The sequence below is a fragment of the Dermacentor albipictus genome, chromosome 2 (assembly GCF_038994185.2).
Source record: "Dermacentor albipictus isolate Rhodes 1998 colony chromosome 2, USDA_Dalb.pri_finalv2, whole genome shotgun sequence".
NCBI lineage: Eukaryota > Metazoa > Arthropoda > Arachnida > Ixodida > Ixodidae > Dermacentor > Dermacentor albipictus.
In genome coordinates, this window is record NC_091822.1 from 73131468 (window position 1) to 73148613 (window position 17146).

The 17146-nt window shown below is 51.3% G+C and overlaps 1 protein-coding gene across 1 annotated transcript in view; it reads right to left on the reverse strand.

The window, feature by feature from the left end:
* Positions 1 to 17146, reverse strand: part of fabp (fatty acid binding protein) — a 48476-nt gene that overhangs the window by 9051 nt on the left and 22279 nt on the right. Inside the window, exon 2 of the mRNA XM_065439961.1 lies at positions 5712 to 5884. Within this exon, the coding sequence (XP_065296033.1) occupies positions 5712 to 5884 (173 nt within the window). The remainder of the gene's footprint in view (positions 1 to 5711; positions 5885 to 17146) is intronic.

Here is a 17146-nt window from a genome sequence, read left to right on the forward strand (position 1 = left end):
ACCGAGGCGTCCTCTACTTATCGCTCGAGGTCGCGCCCGCAGGGGGGGCAACGAACAGTGGCGGGTAGATTTCCACAAGCATCGGAGGATCAGCTCCCATCGAACAACCGCAAGTCGGAGACCGGGTCCACACCCCGCAACACCACCGAGTGCTCTGGAAAGCGAGACAGAATGGAGCGGAAGCGCGTTCGAAAAGAAATAAAGAGACAAAAAGGAAAAGCTCGAAGGATATTCCGGCCGCGCCATTGTACGCGTCTTCTTGAGAAAGACTGCGCACACGGACCAACCGACCACCCGAACCACACGCACACAATCGACGACGCCGCGAGTCTGAGCTCGGAGATTGAGTTTTTCAAAGACCAACGTTGAGACACAATACGGGGTGCACCCATTGTGTGCGCCTCGGGCAGACGGGGCGCGCCGGTATATGGCTCGAGGCGCTGGACAAAGGGCTCGATGAGTAATGACACCACGTGGTCGAGAGGGGGGATGACGACATCGGATGAGCGTGGTGGCGCTGGTAACGAAGAGAGCCGGGAGTGGTGACGCGCGTGCACAAAAGGCCGGCCACATACCGACGACATGGGGATCCGACGAAAAATTGGACAGACGAGAGGCGCTTTAACACGTCCCTTTTCTACAGAAGCCCATCCGTCGTCAGTTTAGATGGCCACGACACTACGTCTATTTAGATTGGCAAAGCATTCGTTCGAAAATCGGCGTTCACTGGCAGCAGAAAAAAAAAAATATCGATTACTAGCGGAGAAATCGAATGTCGAACTGCACCCCCTAGTTAATTTGTTATTTTCTTTCTTTGGCATACGGACGTCACGGTCTTCGAGGTATCTCCTCGTACTTCACCGATTTCGGCGCAGGCTATACGTTGTCCAAACTTGCTACGTTCAGTCAACGGTTCGTCTGAAATTCTTTACTGACAAGCAACTAGACTCGAGTACACTGTGCGAAAAAAAAAAAAATCCCCGCGCTGGTTCGAGAACTTGATCAAGCAAGCATCTGCCATTTCGCTCTTCGCGAGGTTTCCGTCCTGGGTGAGCTCCTCTTCGGCGTGGCCTCAAGCCTCAATGGCCCACGAAGCCGAATCAACAACACGACGAAACACCCCCGAGCATCCCTGAACGTTTGACGCGCTGCGACTCCCGATGAATCTGGAGTGACAAATGTTTGATCGTTTGTCTCCTGCGACACTTACTCACGGAACATACACAACCTGGGCATGGAAGAACGCAGAGGGTCTACCTAAATCAACGATCCACGTTCAAAGCCTCTGCCCCACGCCAACACCTTGTAACTGCTGCACGGCGCCAAATGACACTCGTGTCGAAATGACGCAAGCGGTCGTAAAACAGCTTTCTTTGCACATCGCGCGCTCACTTGGAGCGACACGACGCAGGCGAGGCCCATTTGCGCCTAAGCTGTTATCACACAGCCACGGCCCCGTACGGTAAATTAACTGTAATTAGCACATAGAAATACCAACGCCACGCCCAGTGGCGTAGCTAGGTCGTCTGGCAACCGGGGCCCATAGGTCTTTTGTCACCCCCTTCCCGTGTGTAGCCGGCGGAATGAGGGGTGTCTTCAGACGTATATGACACCCCCCCCCCCCCCCTCACTGGCCCCTTGCACCCGGGGCCCACGGCCCCCCGGCCCCCCTGTTGCTACGCCACTGGCCACGCCGCAACCTCCGTCACAAGTGCTAGGCGGCGCCCTGTCTTTCCGACCCCTAGCGCCATCTGACGAATAGTTGGGCGAATGTGGTAGGATTACTCGCGGCGTCAGCAGCCCGCGCTGCGTGTTTAGCGTCCTGTGAAACGGTAGCGATGGCGCGAAACAGCGTGCCGATATTAATTTATCCGGGTTTCGGGAATTACAAGATCTTCATAGCTTTTTTCGTGAAAAGAATTTAGAGAAAGGAAGTCGTCTATTTGAAGTGGGGCACGTCTACGATGTGAGGGAAGTGTTGAACTCGCACTGATCGGAAGTGACTGCTAGGTGTATTCCGCAAACGAAAAATAACGCACCAGCGAGATGCGTGAAGCTCAGCGTAAGTTACTTCGTTATCTACGGTGTGGACGCATGAAATTGTAGGCGACATTGATTCTTGAAGATCAGCGACAGCAGACAAATCCTAGCGGGGAGCTGCGATTGCCGTGCTGGCATAGCAGGGAAGTGCAAGGACGCCGCGGTAGTTTCCCTGTACATACAGGACGGCAAATACGAATCCAAAACATCTCTTCCAAGAAGGTGGGGCGTACGAACGACTCGTAAGACCTACCAGAGGTATTCTAACGTTGCTCTCCCCAAACACAATAAAAGGGGAGGAGCTTACCAGTTGTGTTAGACTACGCTGGGAAAATATTTTCGCCCAAGTTACTGGAAGTGCGATACTTTTATGTTGCGATTTTCCAGTGCGTGCAAAGAAGGTTCCAATAGACCACGCCGTCAAAAATTTTTGTGATCTCAACTGCCCCTTAGTTGATATGCTGGGCGCAGAAGGGAGTGGTTCCAGCTCAAACAGCTGCAACCCCTCCTCAAATCTCTCAGCAAGCCCTAGCACTCTTTGAATGGGAGAGGATTGGGAAAGAGTTCCACTGCTTTATTGCGGTACAGTGTGGAGTGAGTGAATAAACTTTTATTTGGTCCAGCAAAGCGCGATAAAACGCGCACCTGACTAATCCCACGACGGGACTGACAGATCTAGTCTGCCGGCCCGATCGCGGGCGCGCTGGACGGCCAGGATTTGATCCTCAAAAACGGGACTTCGCAGGAGGGCGTCCCACTCTTCCTTGGTGAACTTCGGGCCCAGCGACCCGCACTCCCAGAGCATATGAGGCAACGTAGCTACCTCACCACAGGCCACGCAAGAACAATTGGTATAAATCTCTGGATATATGCTATTAAGGGACGCCGGATTTGGGTACGAGTTCGTTTGCAGAAGTCTTAGTGTGACCGCCTGCGGCCTGCTTAACTTGGAGTGAGGCGGGGGGAAAACCCTTCTCTCTAAGTAGAAGAATTTAGTTATTTCGTTGTGTGTGAGAGGAGCGTCTCGGTGTCCGGGGAGAGAGTCGCCCGACCCGAGGGCAGCGCGGTCGGTAAAACCACGCGCAGCCTCGTGGGCAGACTCGTTGAGGTTCAGAGGAACCCCCTCAATCGCCCCGACGTGTGCAGGGAACCAAAAAATCGAGTGCATGGAGGTGTTGCCGTGTTTGGCGCCTTTCAGAATTTGAACTACCTGCCGGGCTACCCGGCCTTTCTGGAATGCCCTGATGGCGGCTTTCGAATCGCTACACGCCCTGTCTCTCCGATCGCAAACACAGTGTGGAAACAAACTACTTTGTTTGCTGCATATCCTGGTACACACTGCAGGTGTACCGTCATACGGTCGGCTTGGAAACCTGTAAAACTTCGTTTCTCGTGAGTTTGTGTACGTGCTGTTTCAGCACACTACGCAACAGCTCGTGTTGCACTTCGCCATTGCTCAGAAAAGGCAACAGCTACGCGCGAAACAATGCGCAGACAGGCTTTCCGAACGCAAGCGGGCCGATCGTATCCTGCCAGTTCCGCGCTCGCCGCCGCGAGGGGCGCCCTTGTAGGCGCGGGAACTACGTTCGCAACCTGCCTATAGCGCTCGCGCCAAATTTGGACGCCACGCCTCCGCAGCCGTTACATACCGCATGAGTATACATATGGTGCCTTCGGGCGACGAAGCGCACGCATGAGCAGGCTATGGAGAAATTGCTGTCATAAGAACACGCCATCGGGCAACCGTCGTTTCCGCCAAAAATAAGGCAACGCCTCCGGTCGCAAGGCGATGTCAACAGCGAAGGAATGCACGGTCTTACGCGATCGGAAGAAGCGACAGGGTACCGCAAATCGACACTCCCTACAGGCAGCGCTGTCAAGAAGCCGCATATACGACACGATGACGAAGGATGAATTGAGGGAAGCGACAATACAGTTATATTAGTACCATATAATCTAGGCGCAACACAAAAATATATAATTGTACAATATATATTATATATTTTATAATATATATTATATGTTATATAATTATATATATAATATTCACATGAGCATCAGATCCAGCTAGACAGGTGTCCGCATTCAGAGATGCGTTTACGATCAATTTAAATCCACGAGCTCGGCTCGGCTACCGATTATTGCACTTATACAATCCAGCTGCAGGCGCACCCGCAAGCAGACAGACACTGCAGGTGTCAATTTAAAGCAGACGGCGTAAACAGCGTCGCTGACTAGTCGTGAATCGGCACGGTGGTTTGGGGGAGCGTTATATATAAATAACGCAACGCATGCAAGAGACCCGGAAGCAGCCTGTGTCCCCCCCCCCCCTCCCCCGCGTCTCCGCACTCGGGTCCAGAAATACTGACACACGCGACTGAATAAGAACAGCGCTGTTAAGCTTTCCCATGGACTCGGGGCTCACCTGTGGTGCGACCGCCTTTTTCCAAGTAAAATGCGTCAGACAAATCGTAAACTACGACTTGCACACAACCTGCAGACATGATAGCGTCGGACTGTAATTTGAATATACGGGAAAACAATTACATTACGCGGAAACTCAAAACAAACCCCCTTTTTTGCGTTTCTACTATTAAAACCTTTTTTTTCGGCGTTACTACTATTAGAACCCTTTTTCGACGTTTCTATTATTAGAACCCTTTTTCGGCGTTTCTACTATTAGAACCCTTTTTCGGCGTTTCTACTATTAGTACCCTTTTTCGGCGTTTCTACTATTAGAACCCTTTTTCGGCGTTTCTACTATTAGAACCCTTTTTCGGCGTTTCTACTATTAGAACCCTTTTTCGGCGTTTCTACTATTAGAACCCTTTTTCGGCGTTTCTACTATTAGAACCCTTTTTCGGCATTTCTACTATTAATGGAGCGGTCACGGCCTCCGAAGTCTGCGCGCGCCGGCACGCGCAAGTCTCGAAGGCCATGAAGCCACGCGCCCGATCCAAATTAAAGCGCTCGCCTCCGCCTCATTGCGGCCCAAGCAAAAAGCCGCGTTTCAACCAGAAAGCACGCTATCGTGCACTGCGGTCGCAGCCAATGTGTCCCGGTAAACATTGCGGTTACATAAGCTGCAGTCTCCGGGAAGTGCGAGAAGCAGTCGGGGATCGTTGAATGCTATTGCGTTCCGCTCTTAAAGGCGAAGTTTAAGCGTCCTACAAATTTTCTACCGCTGCGTTAGATTGCACCACCTTTCGGATCGGCCCACGAGAACGCTTAGGCAGTTAAAAGAATTCGCCGTCAGTTCAAAATTCCGATACCGGTGTCACACGTACACAATTTTCGACTGCGATTGGCTGTGCGAAAAGGAGCCAATCACGACCGAGAAATTAGACCCGGATCGGGCTTGATCGCGATCAAAAGTCCGCCATTTGACACCCGTATAAGAAAAGCAAACGAATCCGTCCCTCGAAACTTTAGTAATGCGAAGCAGCAGAAGCTTGATGCGGCCGAGTTGGTTTAACACACTTGAAGAAATTAGCCTACAAAGAAGCGGACTAAGAGAAGAACATGTACAACGGACAAGCGCTCTTAGTCCGCGTCTTTGTAGCGCACATTTCTTCAAGAAGGTGTAGAGTAGAGAAATGACAAGGTCGAAATTAGCTCGCACGCGGTCCGATGAAAAGACAGGCCCGCTTCCGCGTGTGCCCATGCCTTACCTTGACCTTGGAGCCATCCATGCGGTCCTCGTCGAACTCCTTGCCCAGCGTGAACTTGAGGTCGGTCGTCTTCATAAGGGTGTGCGTCTTGATGGACCAGTCGTCGCCCTCGACCTTGATCTCCACCGTGGGCTTGGACGTCTGGCCCAGCTTGCGCCACGCCAGCCCAACGCCTGTCGGTCAGAGAGAGGACAAGCACAAAACGGACATTCGGATTAGACACACAACATGCGAGATGGGGCACATGGTGAACGGATTGCGGACAACTATGTTCGTGCCGAGAAACTCAGCTCGTAAACCAACTCACGCAAGGGAGAACACAGTGGAATAAGGCTAAGATGAGCTAAAGCGGCGCAAAAAAAGATCACCGACCTAATGAAACTCACGGGACAGAGCGCCAACTTCAACTTCCCGAAATGATTCAGTTGGCAATAATCGCCCAGTTCCTGTCCTTAACTGTAAGAGGACACGGTGCTCGAGTTGGAATCGGATAGATCACTCGCACAGTAAAAGTCTGTCATCGATTTCTTTGTGCCAATGCATGAATCTGTCACGTAGAAAATGGCCGCCGAAGGTCTCGCTACTACACCTCAATTTGAATGGTCGGCGCCCAAACGACGTGATCTTCACGTGATGTCCCTCGCTGCCACTCTTTGTGAATCGGGCAGCGCTAACGTCGCATGAGGGCATACCTATGTTTCCTACTACAATAACTATAGAGGGAAATATGACGCGGCGATTTTTCAACCCCCATGGGAGTGACGGGTAGCAGACGATTTTGTCTGATCTTCATGCGTTTATTAGGCTTTATCTAGACCTAAACTGGACAAAATTTCAAAGCAATCTATACTTTTGTTTAATGCACAAAACAATAAAACTCCGTAAGCACGCATAACCGCTGGTAATTTCAGTAGTTTCGCTTGTCGACGCGTCCATATGGCGCAATGGTTTCAATATCGAGCTTCTGTGCTAGAGGTCCTTGTGTTCGAATCCTTCCATCAGATAACTTTAATCTTTATTTCATCATTAGTAACGCAGTATACGCTCTCAAGAATGATCACCTTGCAAAGTCACGTGGTCACTTAAAGCCAGAAGGACGAAGTTTAGGCAAACCTAAGTGCTGCCCGTCATTCCCACGCTGGCTGAACTCACGCAGCTCCTGTAGACACCAGCGCCACAGTTCCCATTAGTAATTGTATGAAACTGTGGGCGTAGCATAGTGCGAAATAGGCGGAGCCATTGCGATTTATTCATTTTCGTCAATTTCTCGCTTACGAAAGCTCTGTTCCGCGATAACTAATTCTTAGTAGCAGAAGCCTAATCTTTCAATCCACAGCTCGACTTAATATTTTTTCTTTGGTGCGCCTCTACGGGCGTCTTTGTTTCCGCCCCCTGAAAGACGACAGCTCGAACGAAAACTCTGTAGCATGATTGAACAACCACATGTCTCGAAGCCACCTTCGGTATATAATTTAACGTCTATGCACACGCACATATTCGCGGTTTAGCGCGGGAGAGTGTGTGCATACGCCAATGGAAAGTTCCCCGCTCTGGCATTGCTTTTCCCCTCGCCTCCGCTTAACAATCGGTACGTTCGAGGGAGTCGAGAGTCACGACAAGCGCCGAGAAGGCGGAAGTTTACTATACGAACGCATAATTGCTTTAATAGCGCAAGGAAGCCGACGAGGCGAGAAAACGACAGGAAAAGCGTTCACTTGACAAACTAAAGCTGAGCCCCGACAAAAAGCATTCTTTCTCGAAGCACCGGCACAAAAATATTAACAAAAAAAAAACAAGAATCATGGCGCATCTACCTTGAGAATAACTACTATCCAAACATTATCCGTCGCATTACTGCGTATAATCGGAAGAAAAAAAAAGACGTCGCGGCAATAAAACACGCTACAGCTCGTGCGCTTGCAACAAACGCATAGACAGTACCAAGCTGATAGTACAGCTACACGACTTACATTTTGTACCCTTTATGAAGGCTTATATTCTTCCGCAAGGATTATGTTCCTCCCTTTGGATGCACTTCCTTTTTCGCAAACTGATCTTGCTCATTTCCCCGTCGAAAATGCCAGGTCAGGCTGATATGCAGCGCGCATACAGCTCGTGACCCGCAAGTATGCATTGGGAGCGCCGCATCAAAAAAAGGAAACGCAAGCATCGATGACGATTATCGTTGTGGCACAAGCCCCAAAGAGAGCAAAGTTACTTTTTTTTTAGAGTGTAGGGTAATCGCGATGGGTTGCTAACACGCGTGGGGTCATTTTATTCGATGCAGAGGAAAAAAAAAAAAAGGTCAACTATTTACCGAGCGAGCTTAAAAATGCTCATATTTTTTTTTAAATGTTTCTGCTTCGGCAGTTCGAAAAAGTGCCTTTCGTCGCGAATGAACTTCAAAGTTTCAAACCAGCGCTTGTCCCGTCCGTCTTCTGGCATTGTCTAGCTCGCGCTATTACATTACGGCAATCGTGGAAGTATGCAAACTCGCCCAAATTTCAGTTCTAGTATACAGTACGCACGTACGGCGAAAAAAAAGAAAGAATATTTAAAAATTAACGGACGAAGAAACACGAAGGTCGAGCGTGGCCTGGTCCGTGCGCTTGATCACTTTGCCTCTTTAAGTGCGGAGCCAAATTACTTCAGCTCGCAGTTATTTAGATACCGCGGTCGAGCTCACGCACAGCCGCACAATGACCTCGCCGCGGCAGGCGCTACACAGGAACTTTTAATAAGAGCCTGTTGAACTGCCAGGCGCTTTTTATTTTGCTGCTCCTAAACGTAATGTGTGTGTGTATATATATATATATATATATATATATATATATATATATATATATATATATATATATATATTGTATTCGTGCGCAAAGGAACGCGGGTTCAACGCACTCTTCACGCGGCTAGCTGGGCGACACGTAAGCACCTTTCAATCCGCAGCGCGAAATAGTTCGGCGCTTGCGGTTCGGGTTTCGCGTGCATGATTGCACTGGCGGGGTTTTTTGAGAGACGGGCGGAGGAGATGAGGGAACGCTCTTAAGGCCGACGGGACGCACGTTGCAGGCTTGCTTTGTCGCACATGCACAGGTGGTACCCACGCCGTTTTCGGACGCAGAGAGCTCGCCACAAAAGCGCTTGTGCGCTGCGCCTCCATGCAGGCAGCTCCGGATGCGAGTCGAACGCCGCGGGGGGCGCTGAACTGGGTGGGTGACCGCGCGGGGGGCGCCGTCGCGCACGCCCGTCGAATAAAACGCGCAGGATTGGAACACCGCAATTTAGCGTTCCCAATTAAAGCTGAGTACGCGTTCGAGAACGTGGAAAAAGAGAACTGTCGCTCCACAATATGCGGTGACAGCCTTTCTGAAGGTGCGCCGAGCATCGTGGAGAAAAGCGAGCGGCTACGCATGGACGATGCATAAAGAGTGACATTTTAAATGTTGGATACTTTGTTTTTTTATACGACGCTTTCCCACGACCTGCATACCTTTCACCGGAGTGTAATGAGAGAGAGCGTAAAGAACTGGGCGTTCTTGCGAGTAAAATCACGCGGGATGGTGGCTCCCGGTGTTCTGCCCGTGTTTTCTGTGAGCAAAACAAGAACAAAATAACTGCAAACGCGTGGCGGGCATTGGCTGCCCGCTCAAGAAACCACGGGTGGTCAAAATTAATGAGGAGCCCTCCAGTCCTTTCCTCGTAAGCCCTCCTGCGTCGCTATGGGACGTTAAACACCTCCGCGCCATTCACACGTGGAGGATCCTCGCCCCCTGCGCTTCCCGCACAGAGGCCGCAGCGCAGAATGCAAAGGAGCTTAGGAACAGCTACGCCGAGATGGCAACGCCGAGCGTGAATCGGGCAATCACACGAGACAAGCAGTCGGCAGCACAAACAGCTAATCTAACAGCCTGTCGCCGAAGATAGAGGACCCGCCGCCGCTTCCCCGCAGCGACCGAAAAAAGCATCAGCAGCTACTCAAACACAGCGCGAGGGGGCAAGCGTTATCGGCGCGTGCACTGGGGACCGACCGGCGGACGAGCGGTGCGAAGGCCACGGAGGAGGAACAGGAAAGGAGGCGTCACCACAACGTCTCGGGCGATAAGATGCATCGCTACCGGGGTCGAACACGCCGGCGACGGGAGAGAAGGGAACCAAGTGCGCTCGAGGAGGAGAGAGCGCGCGCTCGACGGCAAGAGGATCCTCTTCACTGTCTGTCCGTAACCAAATATATGCGGGACTGCGAGCACGTATACCACGCAGGCACGTGCCGCGTCGGCGGCGACAGCCGAGACACGCAGGAAGGGCCACACGTACGCTCCGCGGATAGTATCGACGACAGCGACTGAGGGGAGGGCGGCGTAGAGGTGGTAGGTAGAGAGGGGGGGGGGGATGCGACAGGAGGCGTCACATTCATGAGAAGCAACAAGAACAGCAAGCGAGCACGTGCTCGGACTTGCGCAAGCACTCGTCCGTGCCTAAACCCAATCGAGCTGACAAGTACGGACGAAGAAACGTGGTCCAGTTTAGTCTGTAACATCGTTAAAAGCCTTCGTCTGAAGTCGATCGAAGTAGGAACACCTTTCGTCGGCCACTGTGTCAAGGCGATGCGCTTCTGTAGTACGGCGCTCCAGCGATCGTAAAGAACTGGAAACGCGGAAGTCTCCCGCTTCTCTCTCCGTCGTCGTAAACAGCGACATGGATGGATGGATGGATGGGATGGATGGAATAACTTTAATGAAAGGTCCTGCGAGCTGCGGGGCGCAACGTCCCATAGAGTGGGGAGGAGCCGTTGGGACCGGGAGACGTTGGGACCGGGAGTTGTAACTCCCTCGCCGCATCGTGGGCTCGCTGGACAGCCCAGAGCTGCTCCACCTCGTCCGTGTTGCCTAATGCTTCTTGTAGCCTGGCGGAGTCTTGATCCTTGTCGGCCAAACGTTATAACACCGCATGATCAAGTCCCGTGGCGCACACAGGAATTTCGGAACTATACTCTCTGGACGCTGGTGAAGTCAGTCTCGCATCAAGTGCGTTCCGAGAGAATGAAGCAATGAAGCGGAGAGAGACTCGAAGCTGTCGAGCACTCCACTATAAGTGCATACTATAAGAGCACACCTTGGAACTGTCGAGCCGTCAGTGTAACACAAAGCGCAATATAATCATGAACAGGGGTAGCAAGAGGTTATAGGGGTATTACTCAGGCTCGCGCGTGCGCACCTGACCCTTCTCTGGATCGCACAGCGCCGACGGAGCGGCAGTCGCTCCCTAGCACTTTCGCAGCAGCCCTAGCAGTCAGAGCTGTGACCCCTAACCCGCGGTTCGCAGTGAGTTGCGACCACGGCGGGTTCAGGCCAGTGGGGACAGGGTGAGTCTCGACCTAAGGTGTTTATTCACCTTAGAGTACAAAGATTCCAACAGACAACAGCCACAACACACACAAATACAACACAACACAAAACCTCAGCGGCGGAGCATTCCGCACGTCTGGGGCGAAACAAACCGCACAATGTGGGAACCACAAAAGAGGCTGATAAGAGTTCAGCTCACCCAAAAGTGGATCCGCGCTCGGGCCCTGGGGCGGTGAGTCGCACACAAAGGCCGGGCGCAACAGGGGGGGGGGGGACGGCGTGCGGCGGTCTCAGCGGCTGATTTGAGATGCGGCCGTTCGCAAGCTCTTCTACCGTGAGACAAAAATGCGTCGGGGGAATAGCGCTTCTACCCGAGCGGCGGAGAGGAGTCTCCCCAGTTCCAAGAAAGGGAAAGGAGGGAACTGGGTGCCTTGGCTGCAGCGTCGCGGCCAGGCGCGAAGTGTAGCGGGAGCGGCGGGGGTGCCCTCTCCCCGCTACCCTCCGCGAGCGAGCACGTGATTATCGCGTGATAACCGCGTGGCCGCTCCGGAGATATCGGGATGCGCGTGCGATCCCCACAAGGTATACCCACGAAACGTACACGCGATCATCATTCTTGTCACCCCATCTGCCTCTGCTGAACGGCAAGGCCATAATCCTTGCTGCAGAATGTTGTTGGTGCGCAAGCAAGGAAACGCACGTGCCGGTATGTGCAGGAGGGGAACTGCTAACGATGTGCTGGCAAATGAAGGATTGTAAGCAATCCATGACGCAAGAGTGAGAACGACCTTGCCGGAAAATACGGATTCATCGAATGCGCGTAATTGAAATTTTTTTGTGCGTGTGATGAATGAATAAAGTTGGTGACCTTGACCAAATATTGTATACTATAAATAGCCCCCTTTCTCTTCCCTGCTTGTCATTCCTTTCTCGTTGCCCCATTACCCTATTCCAAATATGGCGTATGTTCTGGTGTCAACCGTCGCTACGACATTTACGGTACGACCAGCAGAATCATCCCCTACTTTCCGTTCTCCTCTCAATTACAAATAAATAGAACAGCAACCAGAATAGTTATAACCACGAACATCCTCGGCTTACACAATTTTCAGCGAGAAGAACGTGCACTTCACCAAAATGTCGTCCCGTTGGAAAGCGGAAATGAGAATATTTTTCTGGAACATCAAATGAAGGCTGCAATAGCACGTCTTACGGACGGCGAACTACGAGAAGAGAGGCTCACGTGGTGAGCCACAGAACGCACAGACAACGTCCTTTTTGTACCGCACTAATGCGTGCGTCTAAGGCACACACGCTAACGAGCGGTCACCGTTAGAACAAAGTCATGCAAGCGACCTACGCAGAGTCGGTCAAGTCATATCCAAGGGGGGCGGCAACGAAACGCGGGCTGTGAAATCCAGGACCAAACGGCCGAACTGGAACCGCGGTTGCGATAAGGAGGGATAAACTTTGATTGACGTGGAAAAAAAAAGGGGGGAAGGGAGCGGTGCAGGGTGGGTCCCTATTCCAAGCCTCCAGTGGCCACCGCAACCCGCCCAGCTTGATCCAGGAGGAGGCCCTTCTGGGTCTCGAGACCAGCAAGAGCGAGGATGGCCTCCCAGGACTCCCTTAGCGAGGCGAGCACCAAAGGTGAATTAATAGTACGAGGACTTTTGGCGCACTCCCATGTTACTTGAGGCAGTGAAGGCCACGACCCGCACCACGGGCAAGAGTTATTGCACAAGGTTGGGTTTAGTCTATGGTACCTACCTAAATGTGGGTATGTATGCGTCTATTCTATATTTCTGCGCCTGCTCTACACTGAGTAGTTTGTGTGTTGGGGCGTACTGTTGTCGGGTTCTTCGATGGTGCTCCAGTATATATCGCGGACCAGTAGGGGATCGCCTTTTTCATCGTTGTGCGTATCTCCAGCTCTGTTTGTAAACCCTCGAGCTGGAGTGTGTGCCTGTTCGTTTCCCGAGATACCCTCGTGGCCAGGACGAACAGCTCACAATGACGGACGCGAACAAACAAAAGCTCACGGCGAGGAGAGAGCTGTGCCATTGACGTGACGAACGCCAGCTGCGCCCGGGGGCCTCGGGTGTTGCTGTCATTTGCAGCGTGAGCGCCTTCTCTGTTTTAAGCGGTCGAACAGGAAGGAGGCGCCGAAGTGAAACAAACCGATCGCTTTCGAGCTCACCGCGTCCGCTAAATTAACCATATTCGCGTTTCCACACAGTTTCCAAGGTTTCCCTGTCACCTCGCACCAAAGTTACCCGGCGCCCACAACGAGACTCAACGTTTTCGGGAAAGCCAAAGCGATTGTTTTTGCAAAGCGTCGACATGTTGCCGTTAGCCAATCTCTTTGGAATATTTCTGTGCAGCGTGTCTTCAAGATAGACAGGGTGCATGATTCAGTGCTGCAACTAACAGCACGCATTTCACATTCTAAGCACTACTCGGGATATTGCCAACGTTCACAATGTCTTGCCTTCGGGGAAGAAGAAAAAAAAGCTTTTTTTTTTCTTTTTTAGCCATCGTACTTGTCTCACTATATATAAGTTAACAGAGTTCCCTAAGGGCCATTTAGTTGAAATTCTCTGCCTTTTCCTCACTGTTCTTTAACCAATGAAAAATGTTCCGACTATGCTGAGCCTTCGCTAATGGCAGACCCTCGAGAACGTTCACCACAACGGCGTCCGGTACACCCAGAACTTCACTCGAGGCTGTTTTCAATCTCCCTATTAATACCTGGATTGTTGCAATGGATGTTGTTTCCATCTCTCTAGCATACTGCGCCTTTTCTAAAGGTATGGTCGCACATCACACCATGGACCAACAAATTTCCGTAAATTACGAAACCCATTGTACATTGCTTCGAACTGGAAAGCGATTGCGCACGGTATAAATTATGCACATGTTGTCAGATGCACTTCGAATTGTACGAAATTGGTCTATTTGCCGGGCAGCTTCTGAGAATCTACACTAATTTGACATAGGCCGTAGTGTCGTCACAGACAACTAAAAACAATCCATGAAGAGAGTTTCGAATACCGCGAAATGATACGAAAATCTAGGAGGCTACATGGACCGTTTCAAACCCAGGACACAATTTTGCATCTTCACATCTGTGTTTGTGCAAGAAGACAAGCAGTTTGTACCGTATGAAACACGAGGAAAAGTGTTACTTTGTCAATATACACACTGAGGTGCTGCATCTGGCATCTCAACAGTGGCATGTAAACAAGAAAACAAGCTTCTTTCACGTTCCTAAAAATACTTTTCAGTAGCAAAAACCGACTTGTCAACGTCGCTGCCGCCCCCGCCACCGCAAATCGGATGAGCGTTTCACGTCCCTGCGCTTGCCTTCGTGCAGGTGTAAGGAGAATAAAGCAAAAGGCCCGAAACGTGGGAAATGCGCATGCGCAGTGGACTAGCCGGTTCTTGTGGTTCTGACGGGGAGGGGTGCAGGTGGTCGACGGCGACAAGTTTGAGGAGGTTTTGTGGGGCCCAAGGGAAGTAGGGTTCGCGTTTGTAGCTTAACGGGCCGCGCAATTTAACGAGGGTCGCGTTTCACTTTAATGATGTGAATGAACGACGTCTGCGCGGGGAATACGACCAGTAAGTCGGGCATTGTGCTCCATGGCGCGGCGACGGCTTTGGGGCACGGTCAGGTACAGGGTCGACGGGAGCGATGAACAGCTTTCCGTCACATCTTTTTGCCAGCGGTAGCTGGTGCGGCGACAAAGACGTTCCCTTTGTGTCGCTGATGGCGAGAAGCTACGTCCAATACAGGCAATGGTCGGTGCAGTACAGCTTTGTCGTTTTTTCCTCGACTTGGCTTCTCGTCTTGCGGTTCGCCGAAGGGGAGATTGACGGGTAAACAGAAGCGCAGTGAGTAGGGGCGAAGGGAGGTTAGGGCACGGCCGCGAGATTCGGTGACGTGCTGTACGGCCGAAGTACAGAGTCGAGCGAGTCGGCAAGGCGCTCGGCCAAGAGGTGCTGTGCAGGAGAGATCAGCGTGCTCTTGGACATTCGCTCGTCGTTCAGTCGCAGCGATTGAATACGGTTCTCCAAGGGCATCCAATCTGCAGATTCCTGCGTAACGAAAGGGCCCTCGCAGCCAGGTCAGAGTCTGGCCCGACGATGCCATCGATGCTCTTTCGCGACATCCTTCCTTCGTCACGAGACAATTTAGTTCGCGATGCGAGGAGAAAAATAACGTGACATCATTGGTGACTTAACAGAGAGAGGTGCCCCTCGTTCTCCGACTTCTACCCCGCCTTCGCATCCGGAAATAACGTATCAAACGCCAATTTGCCTGCCGCCTTTCAGGGCCCTCTTGCGGCTGGTGTAGCGTGCAGGGACGCAACATTGCGACATGCTTCTTAGCCACACAACCATTGCAAATTTCCTGACATGATCTTTGGAGACGACATACAGAGGAATCTGTCATGAGCTCCATAGAAGAAGAAAAAAAAAAAAACTTGTCTAAACGCAGACAAGGTTTTTGCCTGCCATGTCAAGTTACCCAGGAAGCGCAAATCGAAAACGCGAGATTAAAGCGGACAACAATGTTAAAACATCTGTGCACGCGTGCGACCACTCGGATTGCCCGCTTGGTAACCGCTATAGCTACACGCGGTAAGTCCCTCTCTGTCTCTCTGTCTGATAACGGTACCGCCGATGACGGTGCCCCGAGAGCGTATCTGCCGCTGAGAATGGCGCCTTCGGGGCGAGGCCCGTTGGCAACTGCGTGCTGGCGGGGTCATTCGGCCGCCGCGCAGCACACATAGCATAGCGTGCACCTCGCGAAAACAAAAGAGGACGACCGCACCACGCATCCGTTCGCGATGCAAGGCTGGCGAGGAAGAACGCGACCTCACACAAAAGGGTATGCGCGAGCACCGCTGTATGCGCCGTACGATAACGCGATCGCGCGCAGCTGCGTAAAGGCGGGCGCAGCTGTGTAAAGGCGGGCGCAGCTGTCTCGGCGGGCGCCCGCGTATAATTGAGGAAAGCACGGCGCGAGTTGGCAACGCGAGCGGTGGACGAGACAGCGAGCGTCACCGGGAAGCGGCTGTTTCGAGCACAACAACACACCGCCCCTACAAACGCTGCCCATAAAGGTTTTATGATGATGATGATGACGCTCTTCGGATAGGCATGCGCGCATGGAGAGCTGTGCGCGCAATTCTGCGCAACAAGATATGGCGAATGAAAAAAAAAAGGAAAGTAAGAAAGGTCACTGCTGAAAATGATGCACATACTTGAAACGTATCGCATATACACGATAAAGCCATTCTTTTATTAGACCTGTCGTGCAAGTTCGAATATTATGCGTTAACGGTGATTTTATAAATCCAGGCGGAGTGTAATGTGGCTAGAAGTTGGCGCACTTTAGTGTCATGTTACTGGTTCACGCGTCTTTCTTGCCTGTTAAAGCAATAGCTCTCCGTGGGTCTTGAACCAGTCCAGCCGACTGTGAAAGATTATATATATACATATACATACATACATACATACATACATACATATACATACATACATACATATACATACATACATATACATACATACATACATACATATACATACATATATATATATATATATATATATATGAATGACCGGCGAAGTTGATGCGTCATTTCTCGCTCCGGTGTCCAATATTTGTTGCTCCAGAGCGAGACTCGAGAAGCAAAAGCAGCAGCACACAAAAGCACTCGTCCTTGCGACAGACAGAAGACAAAAAAAAAATTTAAACAAACAAAAGTTAAACGAACAAGACGGAAAGCGACAGACTTCGCCACGGATTGTTCTAGCGTAGCTCTTGAACTGCGTAAGCTCCGTACAACGCAACCTTTTGTTCTAAAGCTCCTCTTTCAACATCGAACAACGCGACAATAAGAGCAGCCGCAGCAAGCCGTGTCTACGAACAAGCAGGTCGCAAGCTGAACAGCGAGGCTGTTCGCCTTGCCGCCGACGCGATAGGTATTGCAGACGCCAATTCTCGCAATGAACAGCCCTTTACATTCCCCCGATTGCGACAAAGAACTCATTGTTATTTTTTTTTTCACAGCATCATAA